This window comes from Hippopotamus amphibius, chromosome 12 (assembly GCF_030028045.1).
Source record: "Hippopotamus amphibius kiboko isolate mHipAmp2 chromosome 12, mHipAmp2.hap2, whole genome shotgun sequence".
NCBI classification, from domain to species: Eukaryota; Metazoa; Chordata; class Mammalia; order Artiodactyla; family Hippopotamidae; genus Hippopotamus; species Hippopotamus amphibius.
The window spans coordinates 88,314,152-88,338,116 of record NC_080197.1 but is presented as its reverse complement, the minus strand read 5'-3'; the positions used below and the strand labels follow the sequence as shown (position 1 = coordinate 88,338,116).

The window sequence follows — 23,965 nt, the reverse complement described above, 5'->3', positions numbered from 1 at the left end:
GAACAAGCAGAAAAACCTTCTGCCACCCTGCAGAAGAAAAGCACCAAACTCTCTAGCAAAACCACTGCTAAGTTATCCACTAGCAAGATAAGAATTCAGAAGGAGCTAGCTGAAATGACCCTTGATTCTTCCCTCCTAACTGCAGTGCTGGGCCAGTGGAGACAACATTTATGAATGGAGATCGACTACACTTAGTCCACCAGGTTCTGTACATGAAGGTGGTACGTTTTCACCGGTTATCACATTTTCATCTTATTGCCCACACCAAAGGTTACTTTCTGTACCAGAATCTATCACTGCAACAGGAACAGCCCAGGAGTCATCTGTCTAGAAATCCTTAAAGACAACTGGAGTACCTTTGACTATTTCAAAGGTTTTGCTGCCGGTTTGTTCTCTTTTGACAGACTGCAACCCTGTGGATCCTCCGCTCAGATGCATAGCAATTCAGAATTTGATCAACAGAGCATAAAACAACAGGATAGCCAGACAGTGGACCGAGAGATAGACAACCTGATTCATATAATGTATATGCAGCATAAAGGAGCAGAAAGGCATCTTCTCACTATGCTGCAAATCTTTATAGCCTTTACAGCACTAATTTCTGTGTATATGTTACACTGATTCTACTCTGTGCTTTCATCTTTTGGAGACTGGGAGACTCCCCCAAAACATAAATGCTATCAAGAGTAGAACTTTGTAGCTGTAGATTACTTATGTTTAAAATGCCTACTTGCAAGCCTTATTTCTTTGGCTTATCAAAGTGTATTTTGCGATGTACTAAAGATACTGGTCCTGAAGTCTATGAAATATAATAGTGCATTTTAGCCTAATTCATTATCTGTATGAAGTTATAAAAGACTAGGAATTATGTAATTTGTATTAAATGTAGATCTATTTCTGAGTATGTGGGTCATGCGTTTGCAAAAAAAAAAAGTTTTACTTTTTACCTTTGTCAGTTTGTAATAAGATTTCCCTTTATCCCTTGTAGCTCAGAGCGCACCTGATGTATCATCTCACACATAACAGACACACAGCTGACAGCATTAAAAAAATGTTTGTTGCAACCTTATTTTTGGTAGTGGGAAGTTGGAGACAATTGGGATTAATTAGGAAATCTGTTTTAGAAAGATAAAAGCTAAGCCATTATAGAAGAGATACCAAAATAAAGTGAGTCAAGCAAAATAAAAGATTATTTTTCTCTTAAGTCCAGAGATGTATGGATGGTCCAGAGTGAAAAGCCCAAGTTTCTTTCATGTTGTTGCTTTGTGATTTCTAGGCATTTATTCAGTCAATCACCATTTAATCCTTATTTGTGGCAAAGACTGTTAATTGCTCTTCAATAACTATCCTTCCCTTCTACCTTTGAGTAGTGGAACATTTCCATGTTTTAGACACTTGACTGTTTGTGTAATATAGAGAACACATTTTTTGGTCCCATGTGGTCAAAGCTGAGTAACAGTCAATGAGTTGATAATTGTTGAAGTTGGGTGATGGATACAGAGGGGTTATTACACTATTTTTTCAACTTCTGTATATGCTTAAATTTTTCCATAATAGAAAGATTTTACCACAGTTAAAAATGTATTTTAAAGTGTTTTTACTTTTTTTTAATTGAAGTATAGCTGATTTACAATGTTGTGTTAATTTCTGCTGTACAGCAAAGTGATTCAGTTATACATATATATACATTCTCTTTTGTATTCTTTCCCATTATGGTTTATCACAGGATATTGAATATAATTCCCTGTGCTATACAGTAGGACCTTGTTACTCATCCATTCTATATAGAATAGTTTGCATCTGCTTACCCAAAACTGTTATAAAGTTTTTAATCTATTTAGATTTTTTTGAATTGCAATAAATTAAAGAATTAATTTTGGATAACATGATAAATTTTTATTTTCTTCTTTTATCATTAAAATATCTTTAATATACTTTTTCATTTTTAAAATACCTTCAATATCTTTTTTCATTTTATATCTTTTATCATTATCTTTTTATAATCATAAATATTATTTAAAATATAATACAACAAAAAGAGAAGGAAAGGAAGGAGGGAGGGAAGAAGGGAAGGAATTCCAAGCTTTAGAACTGAGAAACCTTAGAACTCCATATTTTTCTCTTTAGAAATTATTGGCCACCCTAGGGCACCTCTTGTATGATGCAACTCACTGAAACAAGAGTGATACAGGGAAGGAATAGCCGGCCCTGGAGAACTCATTCAGATCAGAACAGGCCTCTTGCTTAAGGGCTTCTCCAGGGACCGCTAACACTCTCCAAGGTCTAGAGCTGAGATCAAGTCCCTCTGGCCATTGTTATTTTGGAGGCAGAGTCAAGAAATTTTCCCCTTGTACAGAAAGACTATACGGATATTTCCTTGCTCAGAAGTTCCACCCCTGCATCTTCTAAAAGAAGGACAAAGTTGAGGGAAGCCCACAAAGCCCTAACCATATCTGTGGCTTTTGTTCCAGTATTAGAAAGGACATCATTCAGGTATCCTCCACTGAGCACATCTCTTGTTGGCCTAGGGAGCCCAGGTGAGGACAAATATCATTCTCATTCAAATCCATCTTCTCCTAAAACTATCCACTCTGGGAAATCGTGAGTGTACAAGCCATGAGTAGAGATCAGATCCTCATTTATCATCCTCCCGAGTTACCCTTCAAGAGGGGAAGAGGTGACAACTTTATCTTCCTTTGATCTAGACTAAACTCTCTAACTGTCCATTTTACCAGGTGTTCTAGGTAGTCTTTTCTCTCTCCTATTTTTTTTTCCTTTACCATCTCTGTGATGCACAGAAGATGTCCAAATTTGACTTTGCTTTATCCAGATCTCCTGGTACCAACTCAGAGAATAGCACAGTCTTCATAGACTCTCATGTTAAGTCCTGAGATTACAGTGCAAACAGTGGACATTATAAATTCACAGAAATCCTGAAATGGGAAGCCTTTGGAATAACTGATGAGCAGTTATTACCTCCAATTTGAGGGCTTGCTCCTGCCTGGCTTCCATGAGTGCAGACTACTCATCTGCCACTTCTGCTTGGGTTGATACAGAAAAGGAAAAGTTTTCCATTTAGCACCAGAGATGCCCAAGGAAGATTGTCCCCCAATCTTTAGAATTTCTAAGCTGGAACGAACTTTAGAAAACTTCTAGTTTTCCAAGATTGTTTCTTTTTTTTTTTAATGAGAAACCCAAGTGATTTATTCATGAACTTACAGTGACAGAGAAAGGTTTTGTGCCACCATCAGGTGTCACAATACCTCTACCAACCATTCAAACATGCATTATGGTCTGTCAGCCAGATGGTCAGCCAAAACATTCATTGCTTACTCACTATGCCAGTGAGCCTTCCTGTGGTTTGAACTCAGTTCCTTTTGGAACTGGAGAACAGCACTTCTCAGTGTTCTGGAGTCTATTTCCAACTCCCTTCCTTTCCTTCTCCAGTCTGAATAAACTCTTTTCTCTTCTCCTTCCTTTCTAGGTTTGATTCTCTACACTCTTCCTTCCCACCTTCTCCACCTTAGCCTGTAGTTTATTGCCCTGAGCTGGGAAGGGTTGATGAGGTCTGACATGACAAGGTCGCCACTGCTGCGTGACCTGTCCTGAGTCAGCCCCGAAGCTTTATTCCTAATACCTCATCCCCAGCCATCCTCTGAGACTCCTAACACACTTGAGCATTTTTTTCTGTTCGTGTCCCTCTGAAGGGAAATTCAAATGCTCCATGGAAGCTGGTAACATAACCACAGTCACTGCGTTTGTTCTCCTAGGACTGTCCAGCAACCCTCAGATCCAGGTAGCACTATTTGTAATATTCCTAGTGATTTACCTCCTGACCCTCACAGAGAACCTGCTGATGCTGGTGGTGATCAGGACCGATTCCCACCTCCGCACCCCCATGTACTTCTTCCTCAGTCACTTCTCCTTCCTGGATGCTTTCTATTCCTCAATCATTGTACCTAAGCTGCTAGAGAACCTTCTATCCAAGTGGAAGACTATATCCTTCCTTGAGTGTTTCACCCAGATCTCCTTAGTCATATTTTCTGGGGCCACTGAAGCATGCCTCCTTTCAGTCATGGCCTATGACCGTTTCCAGGCTGTGTGCCACCCACTGTTGTATGTGGTGGCTATGAACAAGAAAGTGTGTGCTGGCCTGGTAGGAGCATCCTGGGCCATAGGAATAGGGACTGGCCTGGTTAACACCATCCTCCTGGCTCAGCACCACTTCTGTGGCCCTAACCTCGTCCGTAGTTTTGCCTGCGAGCTTCCCCCAGTGCTCCAATTGGCCTGTTCTGACCCCTACAGTAGCATTGCCTCCATCCTGACTACCATGGTGGTCCTGGGCCTTGGCACCCTTGTCCTATTGCTGGGTTCCTACACCCGTATCATCATGACAGCCCTGGGGATCAACTCTGCCACGGGTCGGAGCAAGATCTTCTCTACCTGCTCATCCCATTTTCTTGTGGTCACCATCTTTTATGGTTCAGGAGTTTTCAGGTATGTCGTTGCTATACCTCCAGAATGTAAATGTAGGATATTTTTCACTCTAAAGTTAGCTTGGTCTGTAGAACAGCACTGCAAGGTAGCAGGAAAAGAATTGTACTGGAGTTCAGAAGGCCTGGGTTCTAGTTCTGGCTCAGCTGTGGACTAGATGTGTGAATTATAAAAAAAATCCATTTTCTTTCTGAGACCTCATGTGTCTAAAAAATAAGCTTATATGAGGACTAAAGATTTTCATACTTTCATTAACCGATGATATGGGAGCCCTCAAACGGAGATCAGAGAGCCTTTGGTAGACTTGTATTCAGTGCTAGACAAAAAAATAAAACATATCATCCTTGAATCAGATGTCATTTCTCTTTCCTACTAGAAGAGGATGTCTTCAAAGTATTTGTTCTGTAACTATTTATTAAGCACCTACTATACAACAGCTGCTTTATACAATCAAGCTCAATTTTAGTACATATCACACCACAAGAGAAATATTATTAACCTCGTTTTCAGATAAGAAACCTGAGTTTCAGGAGTAACCAGGTACTTTCTCAAAGAACCCAGAACAAGCTAGGAATGGAGCCATAATGGAAACCAAGTCTCACTGACTTGAAACCTCACACTTTTTTTCTACCATGTTTCTCTCAAACATAAACAGCTCTAGTTGATGAGTCCCTGCCTACCAGGAAACAGAATAACTAATGGTCTGTGCTCTCTACTAGTGAACTGGAGATGGATTTGCACAAATTGCTCTGTACTTTTCTCACCTGCTTGTTACTTGGAGAGAAGTCAGGGGTAGGAAAGGATAAGGAATGGTCGAGGAAAGCTCACCTGAGCCTGTGGACAAATCTCTTCAGCTCTCTTTGTCTCAGTTTCCTCATTTGCCATAAAGGGATAATAAGATTCTCCCACCTACTTCACAGAAATGTTAGGGGGGATAAGCTAAAAGGTTAAAAAATGGCAGTAAAATGAATATCTTTTTTAACCAAGCACACCAGAATCCACAAAGAACCTTCCAATGATAATGGCACAATTGCTCAAAAAAAAAAAAATTAACGCTTCTTTGAGAAATCCTCCCAGTCACACTTAACAAGTTGCATCTAAAAATTTAATCTTTTTATTTTGGATTCACATCTTATGCTAAACACATTTTTATCTTTCACTTTATTTATCAAGCTTGGTTTCTTTTCCAAGCCAAAGAAAAATGCACCTAAAAGGACAAATATTTGTTCCACTAAGCATTATAAAAATAATGTGCTGTGATTCTGGGATAATTCTCAGAGCCATAAATGTTAGAGGAAATGACAACATTATTGGACTAGCATACAGTTTTGTAAGGAAAAATCATCACAAGATGAGAACATATTGTTGTATATATAGGGAAAGAAGAGGAAAAAAAATCCTCATATTACTATCATAACTATTAAGGAAAGATGCTTTGAAAAGTATGAAGTGCTACAGAAATGCATGAAATTGTTTTTAGTTCTATTCTAACCTGCAGCACTTGATATGCTGCAGAATTTCCTTTTTCCTCAGGTCATACTCCTATAATGTTCTGCATAAGATCACTCATGTATGGAGGTGTTTGAAGGCAGAAATGACTGACTTCTCACTGATAATACAGTCATTTCTAGATGCTTCTACCAGTGGTGGTTGATTTAGCTCTGAGGACACTTTTTGCAGAGTCTGAGATGGGATGGACCGTGGCTGCCAACAGCATCGTGACCATTGTCCGGAGCTCAGTTTACTCCTTTGTGCAATTCCCTTTAAGGTACATGACTCCAGCTTCAGGCTCAGCCCTGGAGCAAGTGCTCTCCATGCAGTACAGTGTGGTGACCCCACTGCTAAACCCCCTTATCTACAGTCTGAAGAACCAGGAGGTGAAGGCAGCTCTGAGGAGGATGCTGGCCAGGAAGCCCAGGCTTACCTTCTAAGCCAGGCTCTATTGCCTCCTCATAATAGGAAGAGGAGACAGAAAGAGCTATAGCCGCTAAGCCATCTCAGCATGAATTCTTGCCCAAAACAGAAACTTTAGTTCTTCTGACCCAAGTGCCCTTCCCCAATCAAACGAGATGGGAAAACCTCCACAGAACTGATGGCACCCATCCACAGGGGACCCAGTCACTGCACAAGAAAATCCTCTCAAAAACAGTAGTGAAGATCCCCAAAAAACTGAAAATAGAACCACCATACGATCCAGCAATTCAGCTCCTGAGAATACATCCAAAAGAAGCGAAAACACTAACTCAAAAAGATAACCTGTGCCCCATGTTCATAGCAGCATTATTTACAATAGCCAAGACATGGAAAGAACCTAAGTGTTCATCAATGGATGAATGGATAGAGAAGTTATGGATAAAGCAATGGAATATTATTCAGCTATAAAAATGAGGAAATTTTACCATTTTCGACAACATGGATGGACTTTAAATGTATTATGCTTAGTTAAATAAGTCAGATCCCTGCCTGGTTCAAGACTTGTTCCAGGCAAGGAGAAGGAGTTGGAGAAAGCAGAACAAGTGCTCAGCTACCAGCCCACCTCCCATTCAGCTCCCAAGAGAGTTCTCAGAAAGAGAACAACAGCAGTTTCCTGTCCTGTTTCTACCCAAAGGCTGAGAAGTCTGCATCAGTCAAGACCACTTCCATGCCAGCTCCCTAGCTTCTTTCTGCTCTTGATCCTTTGACCCTCAGGCTAAGATCCTCTCTGCAATTGTCAGTTTCCTTCAGCAAAGCAGTCTGAAAATCATGGCCTCATATATGGTACACTCACAGGTGAAATTTCCAAGATCTGGATATTTCTCTGCAGAATGAAGGCCAGGGCTATGAAGCTGAGCAAAACAGTCCCAGCTTTAGTTGCATTTCTGCTCTGCCCACCTGGTGGAGCTGGTCCCTTATATTTCCCAGAGCATATGCCTTCCTGAGGGTGTAACTGAGGCAAAGTAGTAAATACATGTGAGAGATCTGTGGGAGGAATGGCCATTCAGTCCTGCCCTCCCACACACAACCACGCACAGGGTTATTCCTAAAACCCTGTAGACTTGGAGAAAAGCCTTTTATCCCATAATTAGAGAGGGAAGAACATGCAGTACCCCTGGGAGTTGTGGCCGTTGTGTTCAAATTCAGACTAAAATCATATGGTGAATACCAAGTTATTTACTGAGAGTTTGTTTTCATTAAGTATAGGAGAGGAATGGACTGTCCACCCCTTGCCTGGCCCTACAGGTCCCTAAACAGGCCATGGGGGCTTCATTTTGGGAGTTGCTGGTCTCTGAGACAAGAGAAATATGGCCTGAAGGCCTAAAGCCCAAGTGTGTACAGAGGGTAGGAAGAGGGAATTAGAAGACACAACTTAGCTAATACAGAAATGGGGTAATTCAAACTGGAGTTTTGGAATGCTGGATTGTCAAAGCAGGAAGAGATCTCAGAAAAATCACTAGACCAAAACTTTCATTTAAAGATGAGGAATGTGAGCCCCTGAGACAGAAATGACTTGCCCAGGTTTGGACAATCAATGAGAAGCAGAACCAGACATTAGGACTCAAATCTCCTGATTCTCCTTCTTTCACATTTCTCATAATCAAATTAGAATACAGTTCTGCAAACATCGTCCTTAAAGACCAGCGAAGCAGCAAGGAGGAGTAGTGGCATGCAGGGTCCCAACCAAAAGGCTCCAGGTGTCCAGATTCTTCAATTGCTGAGCTGTTCTCATTTATTGTTTTTAGAAAGAGTTCCTCTCACAGCATTTTGTGAAAGCTATTTCATTATCTCAGGAATAGGGAAATGCCTCAGCCTCCCTCAAGTCACCCATTTCAGATTCTTGGAGTCCCTGCCCTTGCTGTCCTTTTCCCACCCCACATCTCTACCTGTCAAAATCTCACAATACTTCAAAACAAACTTAAATGTCACTCCTCTCATGAATCTTTCCTTGAGCCCTTTTTCCCACAGCCCTCCCCCAAATATAAATTATCTTTCCTCTTATGAATACTCAGGGCACATTTCTAACCTCTCTCATGATACTTATGACACTCTTTCTTGTAATAATTATTAATGTTTATCTTATCTTTCCTACTAGTCCTTGAGGGAAGAGATGTTCTTAGCCAACTTTAGATCCCCTCCGTAGTTCTTTGAATATGCTAGATGATCAATAAAATTTTGTTGCATTGAATTGGTACAGAAAGTAATCTTCATCTTTGAGTTATTATAAGTTCAGCCTGTTTCCTCTTTAGTTGAGATAAAGGTGGCTGTGACCCATGGCCATGTCCACCTACTCACCGTATTCCCTCCCTCTCCCTCTAGAAAGAAAATACAGCCAGCCACTCAAAATCAGTCCCTTTATTCAGGATAGGAGTGAAATCCACTGTTGTAATGAAAGTGCCATCAGGGGCACTGAGCAAGGGTCAAAAGTCCAGAGGACCAGTCATGCATCCCTGGAGAATAGACCTTGAATGTCCAATGGTGTCACTACAGGGCCCAGGGCTCAGAGACAAATTAGCTTCAAGGGGGTACAAAGAAGTAAAACGAGGTAGCCATAGGGAAGAGGAGTAAAGAGGGCAGAAGCAGCAAAGACGGCAGGCGTTCACCACTTCTCGCAGCGCCACTGATCCAGCTTCTCAGAACAGAGAGCTTTATGGGCCAACCTGATCATGAAGAAAGAGACACGGCAAGTTGACTGACCCAATCCTAGCTTGAACTTGCATCTAGCTTTATCCCCAGGAGGGCTGAGGTGGAAAAATATGGGTGAAAATTACAGACAGGAAGACTTTCCTAGCCAGATGGCAAGGGACACTGAGCCACCTAGTGGAATAAAGTCCATTTTTTTAAACTCCAAGAAAATTATAGGGCAGTGGTACAAAGGGCTTGCTTTAGGGTTTAGGACTAAACAAGTAGAATTAGATGTCCAAGTCCAGGTGAAGGAAATCCTGAGTCTCAACCCTCTATTAGGGAACCCTGGTTAGGAAAATTGCTAAACAGGAGTGGAGTGAGTGAGGCTTGAAAATTGGAAACCTGAGTCTGCTTGATGAGTTTTGTTTTGAAAACTACATTCTAGCTTAAAAGACCAGGAAATAGAAAGAGAGGGAACCATGCTGGGACTAAAGGGGTAAGAAGAAGGAGGGGAAGGGGAAGGAAGAAAATAGAACAGGGACTTACCAGTAGTTAATTCCTACATTATCCAGAATCTTCTTGACACACATAATGTCATCAGTAAGGTCATCATCCAGGAATTCTGGCAGGAATTACAGGGGGAAAAAATGAGAGAGCTAAGTATTACCCAGAAAGGTAATGAGTTTCCCTGTGCCTGGTCCTTCTCTGATCTAGAGGTTTATGCCTGTTGCCTTTCTATATGAGAAATCCATACAGTAATGCCTCCCCCTAGGTAAAGACTCCCTTCACTTCTCTGGGGCATCTCCAGAGGATTATCAGCTTCATCAACTGACTCACTCTGAAAATGCAGGGTATTAGACTTCAAGATCCCCAAACACTCAGATCATCTACCTGTGAACTTTAAGTGACTGTCTGGGAATTTGGTGACAATGAAAAATTCTAACAGCCTCTTAGTCAGTATTATCAATTCAAGTCCCACAGTTGATGTGGAGTTCAAGGCAGTGAAGCTAGAGGTGTGCTAGACACCAAAAAAGAAGATTATCCCAGGAGTAGGCTCCAGAAAAACACAGGAACAGGGTAAAAGTGGTCACTCACTGTCACAAGAGATGCCACAGATGTTCTTTGAGTGAAGATTCTGGTTGTCTCTGCACCAAATTTTATTATTGATCTGAAAGAGTCCATATTCTGTGCTGCCATTGTTATATACTACAGTTTGTGTGTCACAACCACTGGTATGAAATATGGTACAGACCCCTGAAGGAAAGATGAAGAAGAGATGTCACAGGGATGTCCATGTATAGCATAAATGAGGACCTGTATTCCCAGACAGAAAAAGGCTCTCCTGCCAATCTCCAAATATGGCAAACCACAGAGTATCTTGATAAGATGAAGAGTTCCAAAAATGATCAGACCACTGGGAGAAAGGAAAGATAGGTGAATAAATATAATAAAAGAGTACACAGATAAGCAGATAAGAGGCTTATTAGATAATTGAAATAAAAGTAGAGGAAAAAAAGTGGAAGAGAAGGGTGGGAAAGAGAGAAGAAGATGAAATATGGGACAAATCAAGACAGTAGGGAACTCACATTCAGGCAAAGTGATACTTCCATAGCCATCCAGGTCTTTCAGCTTCCGGGACACCTCACATTTTGCTAATTGTTCGGCCTGGCTGGCACGGAACAGGATGCCCACCAGGAGCAGAGAGACAAAGGACATCATTTTGGCTGCCCCCAAGATCCTGAAATGGGGTCACCACACAGCTTCACCTCCTTTTATTTGTGGAGAAAGCCTCAGGGGCCTGGGCATCAAGCCCTGCATCCAGGAAGAGGATGAAGAAAGACTGGTCCTGCCAACAAAGAGACATTGAGCTTGCCAGCTTCCTTCCGTCATTTCACCCCATTTTTCCTTTCCTTCCCAGAATCTCTAGTCCATACCAGGTATTGTTACCTGTCCAGAGAGAGTTACAAGTGTGATCCTGTTTCCCATTTGGCTTTGTTTATAACTTTGTTTCTCGTAGTGTTGGTTCCAGGAAGCAGGATGTCCCCAACCTACCTCAGGAAGAAAGGAGGCCTCAGGGGTAACAAGAGTGAAGCAATCACAGAATACAGAAAGAGTCCATGGCCAGCTCCTCCTGCTCCTTAGAGACACACAGAATATGGGAAAGGAGTGTATATCATGACATGTCGTGGCTCCAGGATCAAAGCTGGCACATGGCCAGTCAACCCAGGCATGAAACAAAAGAAGAGTTCCTTGATATGTTGGTTCGTGGTTGAGGACTCAGGAATAGAGATAGAATATGGCAACACAGACTGAGAATCAGATATAACTTGGATCCAGACACTTCCTTTTTCACGAAAATGGAGAACTTGAAAAGTATGTATGACAGTATCTAGCTACCCTATGAGCTATTATCAGCCTCCTCATCCCTAACCTCCACTACCACTAAATAGCCAGATACCACATTGTAAATCTAAAACTAGTAACTTGTAACTGATCTGTTCATGAATATATAAACTTGTAGACAGCCTCAGAGTTGGTCACAGAAGGTTCAAAAAAAGTAACCAAAGCTGGTGGGAAGATTAGACTTAAAGCACTTTAAGATTGGAGTAGTATACATCTAGAGTCTATAAAACAAGATTCTGGATCTGAGCTTTCAGATCAGTGTTCTTATAAATCAAAGCAAGATCCTTTTTGACCCACCTCCTAGAATAATGGAAATAAAATCAAAAATGAACAAATGAGACCTAATGAAACAAAAGCTTTTGCACAGCGAAAGAAACCATAAACAAGACAAGAAGACAACTCTCAGAATGGGATAAAATATTTGCCAATGAAGCAACTGACAAAGGATTAATCTCCAAAATATACAAGCATCTCATGCCATTCAATATCAAAAAAGCAAATAACCCAATCCACAAATGGGCGGAAGACCTAAAAAGAAGACATGCAGATGGCTAACAAACACATGAAAAATCCTCAACATCACTAATCATTAGAGAAATGCAAGTCAAAGCCACCATGAGGTATCACCTCACACTGGTCAGAATGGCCATCATCAAAAAATCTAGAAATAATAAATGCTGGAGAGGGTGCAGAGAAAAGGGAACCCTCCTGCACTGTTGGTGGGAATGTAAATTGGTACAGCCACTATAGAAAACAGTATGGAGGTTCCTTAAGAAACTAAAAATAGAACTACCATATGACCCAGCAATCCCACTCCTGGGTATATACCCTGAGAAAACCATAATCCAAAAAGAAACATGTACCACAATGTTGATTGCAGCACTATTTACAATAGCCAGAACATGGAAGCAACCTAAATGAATGGATAAAGAAGATGTGGCATATATATATATACAATGGAATATTACTCAGCCATAAAAAGGAATGAAACTGAGTTATTTATGAGTTATTTGTAGTGAGGTGGATGGACCTAGAGTCTGTCATACAAAGTGAAGTAAGCTAGAAAGAGAAAAACAAATACCGTATGCTAACTCATAAATATGGAATCTAAAAAAATAGTACTGATGAACCCCGTGACAGGGCAAGAACAAAGATGCAGATGTAGAGAACAGACTTGAGGACACAGGGTGGGGGGTGAAGGGGAAGCTGGGATGAAGTGAGAGAGTAGCATTGACATATACACACTACCAAATGTGAAATAGATAGCTAGTGGGAAGCTGCTGCATAACACAGGGAGATCAGCTCAATCATGGGTGATGATTTATAGGGGTGGAATAGGGAGGATGGGAAGGGGTTGAGGGAGGGAAGGGATATGGGGATATATGTATAAATACAGCTGATTCACTTTGTTGTACAGCAAAAACTGTCACAACAGTGTAAAGCAATTATACTCCAATAATGAGCTTTAAATTAATTAATTAATTAATTAATTAATTAAATATCCAAAAAAAAATCAGTGTCCTTGAGCAAGTATAGTTTAGGACACTAGTTCTGAATGATTCCTTCAACTTGCTGGCATCAAGCTTCCTGTCATGGCACCAATAACTGTTAGCTGCCTTCATGTCGGGGCTCATTCTCTCTACCTCAGTCTCTAAACCTGATTTCTTACACTGCAGTGGGTACCCATCACAACTGAACAATTTAAGACTTCCAAACTGAAAGCATTCCAAACTGTTATATCCTACAACTCTTCAGAATCAGGGCAAACTCTTCTTCAGTTTTACCCTATATTCTGTACCATGTATTACCAGTATGTGAAGTAGTGAAACAGAGCAGTAGGGCTTCTGGGCATGGAAGCCTTTCTGAATCTCCCCCAACCCACCCTTCGTTTCTTTTTTGGTTTTTGTTTTTTGTTTTAAAGAAACCCTTGAAATATTCCTCATTTTTTTTAATTTTATTTTTTAATTTATTTATTTTTGGCTGCATTGGGTCTTTGCTGCTGCAAGCAGGCTTTCTCTAGTTGTGGACAGCGGGCGCTACTGTTTCATTTCGGTGCACAGGCTTCTCATTGCAGTGGCCTCTCTTGTTTCAGAGCACAAGCTCTAGGTGCATGGGCTTCAGTAGTTGCAGCACATGGGCTCAATAGTTGTGGCACGTGGGCCCTAGAGCACAGGCTCAGTAGTTGTGGCTCATGAGCTTAATTGCCTTGCTGCATGTGGAATCTTCCCACAGCAGGGATCGAACCTGTGTCCCCTGGACTGGCAGGCAGACTCTTAATCACTGCACCATCAGGGAAGTCCCCTTTATTTTTTTATAACTATACACCTGTGTGAAGCTGGATTTTCTTCAACTATTTCAACTTTTTTTTTTTTAATTGGCTGCATTAGGTCTTTGTTGCTACACATGGGCTTTCTCTAGTTGCTGAGAGTAGGGGCTACTCTTTGTTGTGGTGTGTGGGCTTCTCATTGCTGTGGCTTCTCTTGTTGCAGAGCACAGGCTCTAGGCGTGCAGGCTTCAGTAGTTGCAGCACATGGGCTCAGTAGTTGTGGCTCACAGCCTTGGTTGCTCCAAGGCATGTGGGATCTTCCTGGACCAGGGATCGAACCCATGTTCCCTACATTGGCAGGTGGATTCTTAACTACTGCACCACCATGGAAGTCCCTCCCAACCCACCCCATTTATTGTTTGTAGGGAATAGACTCCAACTTCCGTGACTTTCCCTGAGTCTCAAAGGATAGATTTGAAAAGTTGCTAATCAGGGAAATGAGAGGATGCAGAGACAAGGGAGGAACAGCCAAGAAACAACAGTGCAGCCTTGAGGCTGGGTCCTGATTCCACCTCAAGGGATACATATAACAATATCTTTGAGCTCTTTACAGAACTAAAAGCCCCAACAAATGAAGATGTTACCATTCTTCATCCCAGAGATCACCACCTGAGACCAGGTTAAAGGAACCAGAAAAGCTCATTAGGAGACTACCTGAGACCAGTTTAAAGGAGTGCAGGCCCTGCACACACCCTAGTCTTATCAGCAACCCCACCCTTGAACAATTGCTATAAAACTCCTCACCAAGTCCTCCCAGGTTGGGACACACAGTTTTGAGGGGCACAAGCCCACTGGGACCCACCTTGCCTAGCAAAGCAATAAAGCTATTCTTTTCTACTTCACCCAAAACTCTGTCTCTGAGATTTGATTTGGCACCAGTGCACAGAGGACAAGTTTTCAGCATCATACCATGAGTGAAACGAGCATGGAGGGTCTTGGTGTGCCAAGAGAGATGAGCAGAAAGTCCTGATAGCAGAGATACATGTTCAGAAACACAGCAAAAGGGCTGCCACTGCATTTCTCCTCCATTCCATCCAGAGACATTGGAGGAGTACATGAAGGACAGGAATAGGAATTCTATCACACTAAGCAAGTATGGTTGAAAATATGACTGGGAGTGAGAAGATGACCTTGAACCATGTGTAAGAGGGACGGATAAGAAAAGCTAGTCCTGAAGATTAGTCTTCCCAATAGTGGAATCTGGTGTAAAATGTCTCCTGCCTTGGGCTGTGGACTAAGTACCTATGATAGAATAAATCGATGGGCCAGGATATCAGGAATCACAGGATTTGATTTCTTACGCTTCCAGCCAAGTCAATATTTATGGCAGCAGCCTGCTTGCCTACAATTTTGTTGTATATCTGCCCTTCCCTGAAGCAGTATCTAGGTAAGGAATCACAGCTAAGTACAAAAGAAAAGAAATGTGCCTCAGGCAAGAGGAACCATTATTTCCCTAGAAATGTTTATAAAATAGCATATCTGGGGTCATCTGATAAAGAAGATAGATATCTAATGGGAACAATTACAAACTTTCAGAGAAAGATGTCAGTTCTTGGAGATGGATGAAAAAAGAACAAACAATGATCTCAGCACTGAAGAAGTGTATGGAATGACTTGAGAAGAGCTGATGAAGGAAAGCTCCTGCCCAAAGCTCCCTTCCAGAGACATAGGGTGCTCCCTGTGCAGGCCAAGATCTGACTTGAGGGAATGAAGAGGCATTTACACACACTGGATTTTTCAGAAATACGCTAGGAAGCTGTGTTCATTCCCTCAGATGCAGTGGTAAAAAATCAAGTTTTCTCAAACCAGTCCTATGGAGGACTTCTAGAGATTAAGGAATCAGAAGCATCTGCTTCAAAACACATTTGGCAGTAGTCGTCTGAATCTGTGGTTTGTAGATGAGTGGCAATGGATAGACAGAGCCTAGGGTTACCATTTGGAGGGAACACCCTGAGAACCACAATAATGTTGCCCTTTACTCCTTATAGTTAATTTCCTCACCTTTTTCTGCTTCCTTTTGTAATCAAGGTAAATTATCAGTAGGTGAAAAATGAAGCTACATCTCCGACTTGAAACCCAAATTTAGACAAATTCTTAGATGAATTAGAGTTATCTAAAGCAAATAAAATTTGGGGAGTGCTTCTTCTGTCTGACATTTCATTTAGCATGATCAAGTTCCATCCATGTTGTTGCAAATGGCAGGATTTCCTCTTTTTTCAAGACTGAATAATATTCCATTGTGTACCTGAAGTTATATCATCATTAATTTTTATTCTAATAAGCCATGCAGCTTATATTCTGAAAACTATTTTAAAAACAGGATTTCTCAAGAATGTTTACCATTTCAAGTCTTACATTTAAGTCCTTAATCCATTTTGAGTTAATATTTGTGAGTGGTGTAAGATAGTCCAATTCACATTCTTCTTCATGTGAATATCAGTTTTCCCAGTGCCATTTATTGAGGACACTATTATTTCTCCATTGAGTAATCTTGACTCCCTTGTCAAAGATTAGTTGACTGTATGTATTGGTTTATATCTGAGTTCTCTACTCTGTTCCATTGATCTATATCTGTTTTTTATGCCAGTACCATACTGTTTTGATTACTACAGCCTTATAACCTAGGTTGAAATAAGGAAGAGTGATACCTCCAGCTTTGTTCTTTCTCAGGACTGCCTTTGTTATTCGGGATCTTTCCTGATTCCATACAAATTTTAGCATCTATTTTTGTGAAAAAATGCCATTGAAATATTCATAGAGATTGCATTGAATCTGCAGATGACTTTGTGTAGTATAGTTTTCTTCACTATATGAATATTTTTATTTATTTTTTATTGAAGCATAGTTGACTTACAAAATTATATTAGTTTCAGGTATACAGCATAGTTAATTTGATATTTTTTAGATTACACTTCATACAAAGTTATTTTAATATATTGACTATGTAAAAATTGGCCAATCTTAAGCCTTTTCTGAAGTTCCTGTTCATCTTTTGCTCACTTTTTATTATGTTGTCTTCTTATTAAATTGGAAGAGTTTCTGGTGTATACTAGTTCCAGGTTCTTCTTCAGATACATTTATTGTAAATATTTTCACTCAATCTATGGCTTGCCTTTTTATTTTCTTAATAGTGGCATTTGAATAGCAGAAGTTGTTTTTATTTTGATCAAATCCAATTTATCACTTTTCTCTTTTTTATTTCATGCCTTTTATATCCCAACTAAGAAATTTTTGCCTATATACTCCAAGTGACCAAGATTTTCTCCTACATTTTTCTCCAGAAGTGTTAACATTTTATATTTTTCAGTTAGATCTACAATACTTTTGAGTTAATTTTTGTGTATGGTTTGAGGTAGAGGTCAGGGTTTGGTTTGATTTTGTTGTTTTGGTGTTTTTTTTTCCCCCTATGTGGACAGTTGTTCTATAACTGTCCCTACAGACAGTTGTTCTATAAATTTTTATATATACCCAGTTGTTCTAGAACATTTGCTGAAAAGCCAAACTCCCCGGCCCCCAACGAATTACCTTGGCCTCTTTGTCAAAAATCAATTGAAAATGTATGTGCCCATTTCTATACCTCTTACTTTGTCTATTTTATAATATATCTTTATGCAAATACCACACTATTTTTGATTACTATAGGTTGATAATAAGCTTTGAGATCAGGTAGTGTGGCCTTTCCAACTTTGTTTTCTTTTTCAAAATTGTACTAGCTATTCTAGATCCTTTGATTTCCATGCAAATTTTATAATTTTCTTCTAATTTCAAAAAAAAAATCTTGATGGAATTTTGTAGTGTAAACCCTAACTGTTGGCTTTTCTTTTTGTAATGCAAATAACTGACTTAAGCTTTGCAGAGACACCCACTACAAAGATGCATCCATTTCAAAGATAGCTATCTCGAATAAACTCATTGCCAGACACTGCACTAGGTAAAGAGCCAGGACACCTCCCCACACTGGGACTCTTTTGTATTAGAGACTTTGTTTGATTTTGATAACTGACCATTTAGGCCACTTTTTTTTATGCTTTAACTTCACCAGTAAATTATGACCCCACAAAACCCTAGGCCCCAACCCTATACCCCAGTAAAAGCAGAACCCCAGGCCTGTATTTTCTCTCTTTCTCTCTTTCTCACTCTCTCTCTCCACCCTTCCACAATCTTGCTGTGTGGCCCAGGTATGCTGTGTAATTTCCAGGTCTTGTAAGTAATAAGCTTCTATTTTTTCAATGTTTCCTGATGTTTATTGCTGAAGGGCATATTGTAATCACAATTAGAACCATGAGGGCTGGTCCAACCACAACATTGGTGATTTATTAGCTAAGACCAGCACAAAACACATTTTTTTTCTTTTTTAAGCTCTTTATTGGAATATAATTGCTTTACACTCTTGTACCAAGTTTTGAGGTACACCAAAGTCAATCAGCTGCATTTATACACATATCCCCATATTCCCTTCCTCCCGTGACTTCCCCCACCCTTCCCATCCTGGCCTTCTAAAGCAACACCCATCATCAAGTTGATCTCCTTTTGTTGTACAGCAACTTCCCACTGGCTATCTATTTTACAGTTGGTGGTATATATATGTCTATGCTACTCTCTCACTTCGTCCCAGCTTCCCCTTTGCCCCCCACCCCCCCAACCTCGTGTCCTCCAGTCCATTCTCTGCATCTGAATCCTTATTCTTGTCTTGTCACTGGATTCATCAGTACCATTCTTTTTTTTTTTTTTTTTTAGATTCCGTATATATGAGTTAGCACACAATATTTGTTTTTCTCTTTCTGGCTTACTTCACTCTATATGACAGACTCTAGGTCTATCCACCTCATTACATATAGCTCCATTTCATTCCTTTTTATAGCTGAGTAATATTCCATTGTATATATATGCCACATCTTCTTTATCCATTCATCTGTTGATGGGCATTTAGGTTGTTTCCATATCCTGGCTATTGTAAATAGTGCTGCAATAAACATTATGGTAAGATGATTGAACTTGGTGTACCCCCAAAAAAAATAAAAAATAAAAAATAAAAAACCATTACAGTACAGGTTTCTTTTTGGATTATGGTTTTTTCTGGGCATATGCCCAGTAGTGGGATTACTGGATCATATGGTAGTTCTATTCGTAGTTTTTTAAGGAACCTCCAAACTGTTTTCCCTAGTGGCTGTACCAACTTACATTCCCACCAACAGTGCACGAGAGTTCCCTTTTCTCCACACCCTCTCCAGCATTTGTTGTTTCTAGATTTTGTGATGATGGCCATTCTGATCGGTGTAAGGTGATACCTCATTGTGGCTTTCACTTGCATTTCTCTGATGATTAGTGATGTTGAGCATCTTTTCATGTGTTTGTTGGCCATCTGGATGTCTTCTTTGGAGAAATGTCTATTTAGGTCTTCCGCCCATTTGTGGATTGGGTTATTTGCTTTTTTGCTATTAAGCTGCATGAGCTGCTTGTATATTTTGGAGGTTAATCCTTTGTCTGTTTCTTCGTTGGCAACTATTTTTTCCCATTCTGAGGGCTGCCTTCTTGTCTTGTTTATGGTTTCTTTTGCTGTGCAAAAGCTTTTAAGTTTCATTAGGTCCCATTTGCTTATTCTTGATTTTATTTCCATTATTCTAGGAGGTGGGTCAAAAAGGATCTTGCTTTGAAGTATGTCATAGAGAAAACACATTTTTAATTTGAGATTGCATTAAATTTATAGATCAATTTGGGGAGAATTGACATATTAACAATATTGAGACTTCCAATCCATGAACACAATGATTTTCTCCATTTATTTAGGTGTATTTAATTTCAATGTTTTGTCATTTTCAGTATGTACATCTTGCCCACATTTTGTTACATTTATCCAAATGTTTTTATGACATTTTATATCTTATTTTTTTTGGGGGGGGTACACCAGGTTCAATCATCTGTTTTTATACACATATCCCCGTATTCCCTCCCTTCCTTGACTCCCCCCCCCCAAGTCCCCCCCACCCTCCCCGCCCCAGTCCTCTAAGGCATCTTCCATCCTTGAGTTGGACTCCCTTTGTTATACAACAACTTCCCACTGACTATTTTACAGTTGGTAGTATATATATGTCTGTGCTACTCTCTCGCTTCGTCTCAGTTTTATGACATTTTAAATGGCATTAAATTTTATTTTCCAATTGTTTATTGCTAGTTAATAGACATGAAGTCAACTTTTGTATATTTACCTTGTATTCTGCAACACTGTCAAACTCAATTCTGGTATTTCTTTGTATCTTCCTTGGTATTTTCTATATACATGATTATGTCACTTGCAAATAAAGATAACAGTGTACTCAAAGCTTTTATTATGACTGGCTGTTGAATTTTTCAAATGTTTTTTCTGCATTTCAAATCTGCAAAAATGATTTTCCTCCTCTGTTCCTTTTTCTTTTTCTTTTTTTTTTTTTTGCCACACCATGTGGCTTGCAGGATCTTAGTTCCCCCTGCAGTGGAAGCACAGAGTCCTAACCGCTGGACCACTAAGGAATTCTGTCCTCTGTTCTTTAATGTGGTGAATAACATTGATTAATTTTTGAATATTAAATCAATCTTGCATTCTTGAAATAATCCACACTTGGTCATGGCATATAAGCATATTTGTATATTGTTGGAATTAGTTTGTTGAAATTCTGTTAAGGATTTTTATGTCTATGTTCATAAAGTACATTAATCTGTGATTTTCTTCTTCTATAATGTCCCTGTTAGGTTTTGATATTAACAAGTAATAAAATGTTCCCTCCTCCTTTAGTTTCTGAGAGAGTTTCTGAAGGGTCACTATTTTTTCATACTTAAAGTTTTATAGAATTCACCAGTGAACTTATCTGGGTCTGGAGTTTTCATAGTGGGAAGGTTTTTAATTGTGAATTTAATTATTTTGTAGATATACAGCTATTCAGATTTTTATTAATTCATGTGCCAGTTTTGGTAATTGGTACCTTTCAAGTAATTTGTCCATTTCATTTAAATTGTCAAATTTATTGGCATGTTTGTTCATAATATAGCCTTTTTATTCTATTAATATCTATAGGGTCTGCAGTGATGTCTCTCCCTTCATATTAATAATTTGTGCTTAATCTGTTTTTTTAATCAATCTAGCTGAATATTTATCAATTTTATTGATTTGTCAAAGATCTAATTTTTTGCTTTTTTGATTTTTCTCTATTATTGGTTCCTTTTGTATTTCATTGATTTCCATTATTTCATTTTGTATTCCATTATTTCCTTTGTTCTATTTCTTTGAGTTTACCTTGCTCTTCTTTATCTAGCTTCTCAAGGTGGAAGCTTAGATTAAAATTTTAAAAGTTTCTTTTCCTATATAACCATTTAAAGATATAAAGTTCATTCTAAGCACTGCTTTAGCTGAATGATACAAATTTTAACATATTCTAATTTTCCTTGTGATTTCTTCCTTTACACTTCAGTTATTTAACAATATGTTGTTGTAGTTAATAATACTGTACTGAATACTCAAAAGTTGCTAAAAGAGTAGATATTAAAAGTTCTCAAGACACAGAAAAATTTTTCTAATTATGTGTGGTGATGGATATTAACTAGACTTACCATGGTGATCATTTTACATACAAATATCAAATTATGTTTTACACTCAAAACTAATATAATGCTACATGTCAATTATATTTCAATTTTTTAAGTATGTTGCTTAAATTCTAAATATTTAGAGATGTTTCTAGATATTTTAATGCTACTGATTTTTTTTATTTATTTATTTATTTATTTTATTGGCTGTGTTGGGTCTTTTTTCTGTGCACTGGCTTTCTTTTAGTTGCAGTGAATGGGGGCTGCTCTTCATTGTGGTGCACGGGCTCCTCATTGCCATGGCTTCTCTTGTTGTGGAGCACAGGCTCTAGGTGCATGGGCTTCAATAGTTGCAGCACATGGGCTCAATAGTTGTGGCTCACGGGCTCTAAAGTGCAGGTTCAATAGTTGTGGCGCACGGGCTTAGTTGCTCCTTGGCATGTGGGATCTTCCTGGAGCAGGTATTGAACCCATGTCCCCTACATTGGCAGGCGGATTCTCAACCACTGCGCCACCTAATGCTATTGATTTTTAATTTACTCTCCCTGTGGTCAGAGAAAATGCCTCTTTTATATTGTGTATCCACTAACACAGATTTATAATTACTTTTTATGCTTTTGTACTTTAAATTCTATACCAGATTTGCAAGTGATTTACACACCTACATTACAATACTATAGGATTCTATATTTGTCTATATATTTACCTTTACCAGAGAGCTTTATACTTGGTATGATTTTGTGTTGCTGTTTATCAACCTTTTGCTTCAACTTGGAGGACCTTTGTCAGTATTTCTTGTAGGGCAGTTCTAGTGGTTATGAACTCCTTCAGTTTTTGTTTATCTGGAAAAGTCTTAATATCTCCATTTTTGAAGGACAGTTTTTCTGGATACAGTTTTCTGGTTGGCAGGTCTTTTCTTTTAGTACTTTGAATATATCATCCCAGTCCCTCTATCCTGCAAGGTTTCTGCTGAGAAACTGGTTGATAATCTAGTAGGATCTCCCTTGTATGTGATAAGTCACTTTTCTCCAACTGCTTTCAAGATTTTCTCTTTGTGACTTTTGGCAGTTTGATTATGATGTGTCTTAATGTAGGTCTTTTTAGATTGATCCTATTTGAAGTTTTATTGAGCTTCTTGAAATTGTATATCCAATTTTCTCCTCAGATTTAGGAAGTTTCCAGCTGTTATTTCTTCAAACAGGCTCTCTGCTCCTTTCTCTCTTTTTCCTCCTTCTGTGACTCCTATAATGTATATGTTGCTCTGGTATCCCATAAGTCCCTTAGGCTATCTTTGTTTCTTCTTTCTTTTTTTCTTTTAGCTCCTCTGCCTCAGTAATTTCAAAAATTCTAAATTTGTTGATTCTTTCTTCTGCCTGGTAAAGTCTTCTTTTGAGTCCCTCTAGTACACTTTTCAACCCAGTTATTGCATTTTTCAGTTCCAGAATAACTGTTTGGTTCTTCCTTGTAATTTTTTAAGTGACTTTATTTATTTATTTATTTATTTATTTATTTATTTATTTATTTATTGGCTGTGTTGGGTCTTTGTTGCTGCGGGCGGTCTTTCTCTAGTTGTGGTTTTTCTCTAGTTGCAGAGAGCGGGGGCCACTCCTCATTGCGGTGCATGGGCTTCTCATTGCGGTGGCTTCTCTTGTTGCAGAGCACAGGCTCTAGGCACGAGGTCTTTAGTAGTTGTGGCACGTGGGCTCAATAGTTGTGGTTCTCAGGCTCTAGAGCACAGACTCAGTAGTTGTGGCACACAGGCTTGGTTGCTCCACGGCATATGGGATCTTCCCAGACCAGGGATCGAACCCGTGTGCCCTGCATTGGCAGGTGGATTCTTAACCACTGCACCAACTGGGAAGTCCTCTTCTTTATAATTTGTATCTCTTTGTTGGTATTCTCATTTTGTTCATGCATCATTTTCCTGATTTCATTTAGTTGTCCATCTGCGTTCTCTTTTAATTAATGAATATCTTATGATAGTTATTTTGAATTCTTTGTCAGGTCATTCATACATTTCCATTTCTTGAGGGTTGGTTTCTGGTTGGTTTATTCAGTTCCTTTGAATAAACAATGTTTTTCTATTTCTATGTATGTTGTTCTAGTTTCTGTTGGGACTTAAGCATTTGAAAACTCAGCTACCTCCCTCAGTCTTTATGGTCTGGTTTCCTCAGGGAGGACTTTCTCCAATCAGCCCAGCTGGGGAATATGAAGACTTCTCAAGCCTTTTCTGGGGACGCATCCTCTTTGGGTTTGCACATGTCATCTCCGAATTAAAAGGTTAACAGTTTCTACTTAAGATCTCCTCCTTGTGTCTGTCTGCAATACTTCAGCCTCTCTGGTACTGTAGAAAGCTGCAGTACTGGAGTTCCATCTAATGTCCATCTGTGCAAACTCTGGTACTAGACCAAGCCACCTTGATTGCCTCTCTTCTCAATGACCCCCTCAACCTGACATCCCATTCCTCTCAGCACTTAGACTCAGGTAAGGCCAAAACCAGTGCCTCAGTAGCACTACAAAAAGTCAGAACAATGGATATATGTTCCACTCCATTCTCTCCCAAGGAAGAAGTCAAGAGTTAGAGGT

At 39.5% G+C, this 23,965-nt stretch overlaps 2 protein-coding genes across 2 annotated transcripts; one reads left to right on the top strand and one right to left on the bottom strand.

Moving 5' to 3' along the window:
* Positions 1-3,724: 3,724 nt before the first annotated feature.
* On the top strand, positions 3,725-6,425 carry LOC130834092 (olfactory receptor 8S1). Its single transcript, XM_057704170.1, has 2 exons — positions 3,725-4,497; positions 6,263-6,425. Exons 1-2 carry the CDS (start codon positions 3,725-3,727, stop codon positions 6,423-6,425), a joined length of 936 nt encoding a protein of 311 aa, XP_057560153.1.
* Positions 6,426-8,808: 2,383 nt separating this feature from the next.
* Positions 8,809-10,832, bottom strand: LALBA (lactalbumin alpha). The gene is made up of 4 exons (XM_057702754.1): positions 10,680-10,832; positions 10,189-10,347; positions 9,640-9,715; positions 8,809-9,128 (listed from the first exon to the last, which is right to left on the bottom strand). The coding sequence occupies exons 1-4, from the start codon at positions 10,810-10,812 to the stop codon at positions 9,068-9,070; spliced, it is 429 nt and encodes a 142-aa protein (XP_057558737.1). The 5' UTR covers positions 10,813-10,832; the 3' UTR covers positions 8,809-9,067.
* Positions 10,833-23,965: the final 13,133 nt, after the last annotated feature.